At 40.8% G+C, this 8,586-nt stretch overlaps 1 protein-coding gene across 1 annotated transcript; it reads right to left on the reverse strand.

Moving 5' to 3' along the window:
* Positions 1–216: 216 nt before the first annotated feature.
* On the reverse strand, positions 217–8,296 carry gpib (glucose-6-phosphate isomerase b). The gene is made up of 18 exons (XM_023275815.3): positions 8,112–8,296; positions 7,779–7,869; positions 7,481–7,549; positions 7,160–7,279; positions 6,914–6,997; positions 6,659–6,805; positions 6,285–6,356; positions 6,156–6,200; positions 6,011–6,064; positions 5,381–5,441; positions 4,467–4,510; positions 4,218–4,370; positions 3,837–3,966; positions 3,629–3,705; positions 2,626–2,754; positions 2,274–2,349; positions 855–921; positions 217–659 (listed from the first exon to the last, which is right to left on the reverse strand). Exons 1-18 carry the CDS (start codon positions 8,228–8,230, stop codon positions 536–538), a joined length of 1,662 nt encoding a protein of 553 aa, XP_023131583.2. The 5' UTR covers positions 8,231–8,296; the 3' UTR covers positions 217–535.
* Between the last annotated feature and the right edge of the window lie 290 nt (positions 8,297–8,586).

Here is an 8,586-nt window from a genome sequence, read left to right on the forward strand (position 1 = left end):
TTCCACTGAGTAAGTGGTAGATTACTGGGTGGCTGATTTGCTCCTGGTAAATAAATCTGGCACTCTGATGCCATCTAGTGACGTGTATCTTTGTTGGCAACATTTTACCCCACGTTACTACAGTCGCTCACATTTATTCATACAGAAGGAAAACACTGAGCAGCTGCTGTGCTTGAAAATGTGATGGTTTTTCATTTTAGACACAGCATGAGAGTATAAGATGGACATGAAGACGTTTATTTCAGCAACAAACTGTCTTGTAAAAGCAGAGACAGAGTAAGAACATGCTTATCTCTGCCTGCCACAGCAATCTAATACAAAAGACTTTTCTCCCCGCAGTAATGAGCAAACATAGAAAAGAGAGCAGTGTAGACAGTCACGATATTCATAATGAGAGTACAAACATACAGAGTGCTTCAGCTCGACTGCGTGGGAGTGACCAGCTGCTTCTGCGAGACTCCTGTCCATGCAGTTCCTGAGCTGATGAGATGGATAATGATGTGGAGTAAAGTGGAAATTATTGAGGTGAATCGACTTAGGCAAAATTTTTCTTGAGGAAGTTGATGAGTCCGTTGGTTGATGAGTCGTGGGAATGGACCTCTGCTGTGTCCTTGAGCTCAGGCTCGATCTTCTTCGCGAGCTGTTTGCCCAGTTCAACTCTAATAATGCCATAGGGAAGGACAGGGGATGCAAACAGAAGACAGAGGATGGGTTCAGAGATGCATTGATGCATTTGGGAAGATCTGTAAATCTTTCCAGCAATGTTCTGACTTACAGATAAACACACACAAACACAATAAACTGATTAGTAAAACAACTTTAACCTTGTTGTATATAGAAAGAAACAAACTTACCCCCACTGGTCAAAGCTGTTGATTTCCCACATTACACCCTGGACAAAGATCTTGTGTTCATACATTGCTGCAAAACAGGATGGAATAATTGTTACCGCAACAAATAATCATGGCTGCAGAGAAGTTTGTTTTTAACTAAATTAAATTTTCAAGATGGTACAATGGAGCTGTTCATAATATAGCCTGTTTTCTTAGTTTAACATCCTACATACAAACCAACTGACTGCTACGCAGCAGTACACAATGTTCATAATAGACCTCATCTAGACATTGCAGAACTTGGGCTGTTTTAGAAATGTCCCAGTATCTGCTATCTAAAGATATCTATCTATTTAAGTATACAGTGACTATATAAGGTATTCATCCATCTTGGAAATTGTCCCCTTCTAGCAAGTCACAGTTTTCTTGCAAACTGCATCAGATTATTCCAGGAATTCCCTGTACTTTGTTGCATTCATTTATTCTGTACCTTTACAAGTCTTCCAGGACCTGCTGTCAAGAAGCATCTGTGCATCATGATGCTGCAACCACCATGCTTCACAGTGGGGATAATGTGTTTATTTTGATGTGTGTTGTTTGGTGTCTGCTGAACATAGCATCTAGTCTGATGGCCAAAAACCTCAATTTTGGTCTCATCATCAAAGAACCATTTTCTAGCTGACTCCAGAGCCTCTAATAATCTCTCTAGCGAACTGTAGATGAAATTTGATATGAGCTTTTTTTCAGTTGTGGCTTTATCTCAACTCTCTCATAAACTCTGACTGGTAAAGAACAGGCAACAGTTATTACACGCACAGTTCCTCCCACCTTATCCGCTGAAGCTTATAATTTCTTCAGAGGAGTCATAAGAGTCTTGGTGGCCTACCTCAGTAGACTCTTTCTTGGACTGCCACTATACTTTTGAGGATGGACCTACTTTACTCAAATTTATGCAGGTGCCATATTCCTCTCATTTCCTAATTATGGGTAAACTAACTTTTCTGTAACCACCTCTTGACTTACACTTTTCAACAATAATAATCTTTTCACAGACTTGTTTGGAGTGTTGTTATGCCTTCATTGTGTAGTTATAACCAGGGGTACTAATTCATCGGCAACTGTACATTCCAGATAAAGATGTATTTATGCTGCAGTCACTTGAGACACATTCACACATTCAGACTCATTCACTCAGATGGCCTTACTTTCACTGATTGTGTGGCTTCAAGCATCATTTGGCTGGACGTTTGTTGAGTTAGGCGAGTCACTTTAAAGGAGCTGAATACTTATGCAATCACGTATTTTACATTTAATATTTTTAATTTATTGAAATTACTTTGTAAAAATCTGTTTTCATTTAATTTTCTTTGTAAATTCCCAAACATAAACATGACGTCAATGATAAGGAATGAAGATGAAAATTGGAACGCTTTTTCTCACCAATAAGTGCTCCCAGTGTGTATGGTGTCAGTTTCTTGAAGATGATCGAGTTGGTCGGTCTGTTTCCCTGGAATACCTGCATTTATTGAGTAGAAATGTTAAATAAAGCAGTTCAGGTGTTCACAAGCCATCATCACAAATGTGTCTGATAAAATTTGGATTGCTATGTTGGTTCATGGTCAGTGGAGGCCACTGCCTCTTATGCTCTCCAGTCTTAGTGTGGTCTACTATCTGCATTTCCTCATACCAAGTAATGATCTGTTTTCTGCAAGTAACATGAGAGGGATATTCTCAAATTCAGTGTCACGTTTGTTGACATCACAGAAAATACTTTTCTCTTTAGTTAACTTACTTTGTGTGGCAGGATTTTCTCCAGAGCCTCTCCACTCAGGCCGCCTGCCTCCAGCTCCTTCCTGGCCTCCTCTGTGGTCTTACCCTTCATCAGGGCTTCTGTCTGGGCCAGAAAATTGGCCAAGAGGATCTACAGCCACATCAAACACACACTGTTATACACAGTGTAATACAGTACATGGTCTATGGGAACACTGTAGATGTCAGCCTACCACTACAGTATGCTGACATACTGTCTTTTAGACTGGATTGGCTACTATTCAGGGAATCTTTACATTTATTGTTATTTAGACGGATACCTTTGTAGAGTCTTAACCTTAATTTTGAATTTAGACAGGTAAGCATTCATAATTGCTAATACTGTATTTTAGCCAGGTAAATTTGCAATATTATTCAATTTTGGGTAATAATAATTATGTAATATTGCATACACTCAGGTAAATTCACATCACAAATAACACTATAGGGTCTTAACTCTACTGGAAAGCCCCCAATGTTTCAAATGCACTGTATAAATACTGGTGACTTGACTTAGTTAAATATATTTTTATGATTATTTTCTACAGTGTTATGCTGTTAACTTCATTTTTATTGACTTATTCATGCCATTTGATCGTAAATCAATAGAGGTTCAGTATCTTTGACATAAGTTGTTTTTTGTGGAGGAAGAATGTGATTCCTCAGGTTTTCCAAGCAATTAATATACTTGATAACTGCTTTGGATGCCTCCGAGGTCACAAGAGGATGTTTTGTGGTTCCCATTTCGGGAACGTAAAAAACTACATCTAGAATTCATGCTTCAATATTAAAATGTTCACAGCATCAATGGTTGTTACAATAGCTAATGATGAAAAAAAATGTCAATACAACAAGAAAATAAAGATCGTCATTTGGCCTCAAAGTATGTATGTTAACTTTCTGCTACAGGTTCTAAAGTCATATCTCTTTAGTTCACACTACTGGTTCCACTAGTTTAGACACAAACTTCTCCAACCCGGCGATACCTTGTGGTGCAGACTGTCTCTGATGGGATGCTGTGACTGAGCTGGAATCAGGAAGTCAGAAGGCACCATTCGTGTTCCTGAAATATGCATATTGGGCTCCATTAGTAACACAACTAACCCTCATGGCTCATGGCATGAGACTAACCACCTAGAAATGCTACTATAGCATATGTTGCTATGACTGAGCGATGATGTATGGTGCTGTTACCTTGGTGGATGAGCTGGTAGAAAGCATGCTGTCCATTGGTTCCTGGCTCTCCCCAGACAATTGGCCCAGTGTGGTAGTTCACACGTGCTCCATGATTGGTGATGTACTTTCCATTTGACTCCATGTCACCCTAGGTAAAAAACACTCTTGAGTTTTTCATGTCTGACAGACACTGCTTTTACTGTTTTGTTCCTCTGTCAGTCCATGTTAAGTTTACCTAGTATCCTGAAATGATGCACAAAATTATTCTGTCTTTTTTCAGTTTACAGAATGCTACCTGAGAAACCTCAACAAGTTAATTCAACGGCATCTCCTGCATTGCTTTTAAAATGATATAAAATAATACAGTCTTGAGAGTCATGCCACACTGTGGGGACAGACCTGTTGGAAGTAGGCAGTGAAGCGGTGCATGTACTGGTCGTAGGGCAGCATGGCGTGGGTCTCAGCATGGAAGAAATTGATGTACCAGATGCCCAGCAGAGCCAGTAGGACAGGAGCGTTCTTTTCCAGGGGAGCGGTACGGAAGTGGTTGTCCTGCAGCAGAGAGAACAAAGTACATGTATTCTGTTTCTTTTTTTTCCAGGAGGCTCAAATGAGCAGTTTTTCTATGTTAGAGAAGTTGGGGCCTACCATCCAGTGAGCTCCTGACAGAAGCTTCTCAAAGTTGTCGAAGCCTGATGAGGAGAACATATGCAACAGACAAGTGCAACTGAATGAATAAGATTATTCAGTTAAACTGAAATGATATATAAGGTCATGATCTTACAATATTATATTGTATTATAGACAGAAGCCCAATGAGTGCTTCTGAGCAAGCATTTGCTGTCAGTGACAATGACGGTGTAAGCCTGTCCACCACTGTGATTCACACGATCACTAATGACTCTGGTGATTCCTGACTAATGTCATCAATCCATGTTTACTAAGTTATGAGCAGAAGGCAACACGGCCATCACTAGCCTGGCCGCCTTTGTTGTGCAGGGAAATCATCTCTGTATGTCAAAGTTTTGTTTATAGATGTTTTTTCAACAACAAATCATTTCTTAATGCCTTATAATGTCATAAAAGTAACTCTGCTCAAAGACCACAAAACAAGTTTATGTGCACAATGGGAAGTTGTAATTTTGGTCTAATTCAGCCACGCTGTTTAAACAGGAAACCCCAACATGCAGGATTGACAGGATTCGTTCCTTAGGTTTGTTACAAATAAAAGCTCGGAAGTCTGAATCTGTGTTTACAGCCGTGGCACAGGCTGCTGATTTCATTCATGATATGTCTTCTAGCATTTAAAGAGCAGACCATATGGAAATGTCAACAAAGCAAAAATTGATTTTCATCACAGTGGGTCTTTAATAAATCAATGCAGAGTTGATACATGTATGTGTGAATTTACCCTTTCTAAATGTCACCTCGGTAACCATGGTAAGCATTAGCTCAAAGTATACACTTTGCATACTACCGTAGCATATTTAATATTAGAAGAAAGAAGTGCAAATAGGGCTTTAAATAATTTAATTTGGTGATGTTATTTTTTCTGTACATACCAATATGCAAGGCAATGGCCATTCCAATGGCAGACCACAAGGAGAACCGACCACCAACCCACTGCAAAAGAAAAAGAACAAAATACCAAAAGATATATCCACGTCATACAAAGCTCCCTTCCAAATTGTGGGTTCTACTGATACACAAGATTTCTATACTTAACAGGAGCAATTACGTAACCTAAAACAGCAACATTTTTGTGGACCTGCTTGTAGTTTTTAATGAGCCATAGCATGGAAAATATGTTTTGCTGAAGAATTTGTTATCCATCTGTTGCATAACAACTTTTTTTCTCTCTCTCTTAGACAGAGAAAACACTGCGTACTCTGTACCGTCACACTGGCAGCCGTTTTCTCTGTGACATGAAGGCCATATTGTACCTAAATGCAGCTCTGTGACCTTTGATGCAGCTTGGCCTTTACAGTAACCTCTCAGGGAGAGAAGGTCACTACCAATAATAACTGAGCCTGAAGAGAGAGGCTTCTGATTACCCAGCAGCTGCTGTCCAGAGTGTCTGTCCCACCTACTTCACAGGTCAAAAGTCCACTTTATTTATAGCTCCTACTTATATCCTGCATCACAGTTTGGGGATAACTTGCTGCACACAGTGTTTGTTAAAGAGCACTCACATCCCAGAACTCAAACATGTTCTCTGTGTCAATGCCGAAGTCCTTCACTTTAGGCTGAGGGGGAGACAGAGAAAGCAGGACAGTTAGGATTAGATGCTTAGATGTAGGGAGAGGCTTTAACCTAGAAAAGCTTAGTGTGACTTACTCCGTTTGTGGAAAGAGCAACAAAGTGCTTGGCGACAGCAGCTTTCTGTAGAAATATAGGAAGCATGTGATTAAGAAGGATAACAGTCATCTGTGAAAACAATGCTTTCTAGTACCACAGAATACTCACATCTTTGGCATGCTCGAGGAACCATGCTTTGGCTGACTCAGCGTTGGTAATGGTCTCTTGGGTGGTGAATGTCTGCAAACAGAGAGAAGACAAATAGATAACCATGGACTAATAGGCAATGCTGTTCAAATTTTGGTATAGATCTGCCTGAAAATGAGAAACTAGAGTGTCATTACAAGATGGCACATTGCCAGCTGTAAGAAAATGACTGGGGACACAATGACATAACACTGGCCCACTGGATTAATCTCACTTAATGGAAATATAATTTACAACCTGGTCTACAGTAGCAGCTGATACATGCATGAAGCAGAAGGCCTGTTTCCTTCAGGCGAGAAATATTACTCCGGTGCAGTTTCAAACCTTCCAGCTACCTTGGATGCAATAATGAAGAGGGTTGTCTCGGCATTGAGCTGTGCCAGGGTTTTGGCAATGTGAGTTCCATCAATATTGGACACAAACCACACACGTGGTCCACCTTTAGAGTACGGCTTCAAGGCCTCGGTCACCATCAGAGGGCCCTGCAGGCAAATCAATTCATAGTAAACAGATTCAGGAAGAAACACTGTCTCATTTATTTTTTGCAGGAAAATGTAATATTAATACATCTTTCCAGAAAATGTACTCACAAGGTCAGATCCTCCGATTCCGATATTAACAACATCAGTGATGGCCTTCCCTGTGTAGCCCTTCCACTCACCACTGCGAACTCTCTGCAAAAGGCATACACAATTATCATGAACATTATCTAGGTGGGTGTACAAAATGCTGATAGTTACATCAAGCGTCCATCACCAGGATGACTAAACTAATGCAGTGAAATGTTTAAACTGCATTGCGACAAAGTTTTGTGTCTTTCTGTTGATTTCACTCACATGACAGAAACCCTTCATCTTCTCCAGAACCTTGTTGACATCTGGCATTACATCCTTGCCATCAACCATGATGGGAGTGTTGGAGCGGTTCCTCAGAGCCACATGGAGCACGGCGCGACCCTTCAAACCCACAGCACCACAACATAAAGATTATTACACACAGACACACTGAGCACAGCAGCGTTGGTGCTTTTTCTGCTGGATCGTTACACTGCTGTTGCACAGGAAGCTAAGGGTGATACAACTGCTGCATCCACTGTGGAAATTAAAAAGTGGAATCTTAAGTAAAGTTATGTCTGACGTGTGATCTACGATGAGCACCTCAGTGAAGTTGATCTTCTGTCCAGAGAACATCTTCTCTCTGGCAGCTTCAATGCCTCTTGACTTGCCCTAAAGAAAACAAAACATGTTAGTGTCACCAAATCAGATACATAATCAGAATTTTAATGTCAGTAATGTTTAGTAAACTGTGGTGTTGGTTAAATCGTTCACCAGTCTTTTAAAGAAAGACACCATAAGTCAAGATACATGCTATGTCTTTCTTGCTGAAAGGGCTCACTTTTGGGGATCTAATGATTACTACAAAAGCCACATATCATTCACATAGAAACTAAATTACCAGGTCAACCAACATCTTCATGACGTCATCGGTGATGAGATTCTTGGAATAATCCAGAAGAATATCTCCATCCTCAGTTTTCAGGGAGAGGCTGTTCAGACAGAAAACAAACCAACACAGCAGAAATTAGGACATTTTCCAAGTATAAAGTATCCAAACAAACAGTGTCACTTTGTGAGTGTGTGAATGCTTTGACATCTAGCTTTCTTTATTATGAAATGACATCTGAACTTGTCTGCCAATATAGCACTAGCAAAACAGTGCAGCACAGCTAATTCGCATACATATATAGTGTTTACATATCCTGCTCACATGTTTTAACAGCGTGTATACCTCAGCTTGTTGAATCTCTCCTTGTCAGCCTCAAACATGTGCCTCATGTTGAGGTTCAGGGCATGGGCTGTGTACCAGTCCTGCAGTTTGTGGAAGTTGGGGTCCTGAGTGAGTCCCATGTTGTCCAGAGGGGGGCTTGCCGTGCTCCGCTGTGCTCAACTACACTGGCTGAGTGCAGCTGAGCAGGTCAGAGGGAAGCTTTTTGAAGGGTGCCCAGTCCGGATCCACACTTGCCCCTCCTACCAGAGACACACAATACCCAACGTTGGTGCATGTCACACCTCCACACTGTCCTGCAGGGTTTCAGTGCACGTTGATAGGAGACAGTCACCAGTAAACAGAAAGGGCAGGCAGTATCTACATTAGCTGTCGACTTTAGATGGGATTGCACAAAAGCCTGCCTGAGGAGAGAAGGCTTGCAGAGTCAGCACCTTCTTTTAAATCAGTTCTAAAAACCCACTTTTATAGACCTGAG

This window comes from Amphiprion ocellaris, chromosome 1 (genome assembly GCF_022539595.1).
Source record: "Amphiprion ocellaris isolate individual 3 ecotype Okinawa chromosome 1, ASM2253959v1, whole genome shotgun sequence".
NCBI lineage: Eukaryota > Metazoa > Chordata > Actinopteri > Pomacentridae > Amphiprion > Amphiprion ocellaris.

What these genes read in the sequence shown, in the direction of transcription:
- gpib (XM_023275815.3), bottom strand. Translation starts at nt 8,230, where the DNA reads ATGGGACTCACTCAGGACCCCAACTTCCACAAACTGCAGGACTGGTAC. An exon ending in TCTTCATTATTGCATCCAAG is followed by an intron (nt 6,357 to 6,658) that starts GTAGCTGGAAGG and finishes CTCTGTTTGCAG; the next exon opens with ACATTCACCACCCAAGAGAC. An exon ending in CACACTGGGAGCACTTATTG is followed by an intron (nt 922 to 2,273) that starts GTGAGAAAAAGC and finishes CCTGTTTTGCAG; the next exon opens with CAATGTATGAACACAAGATC.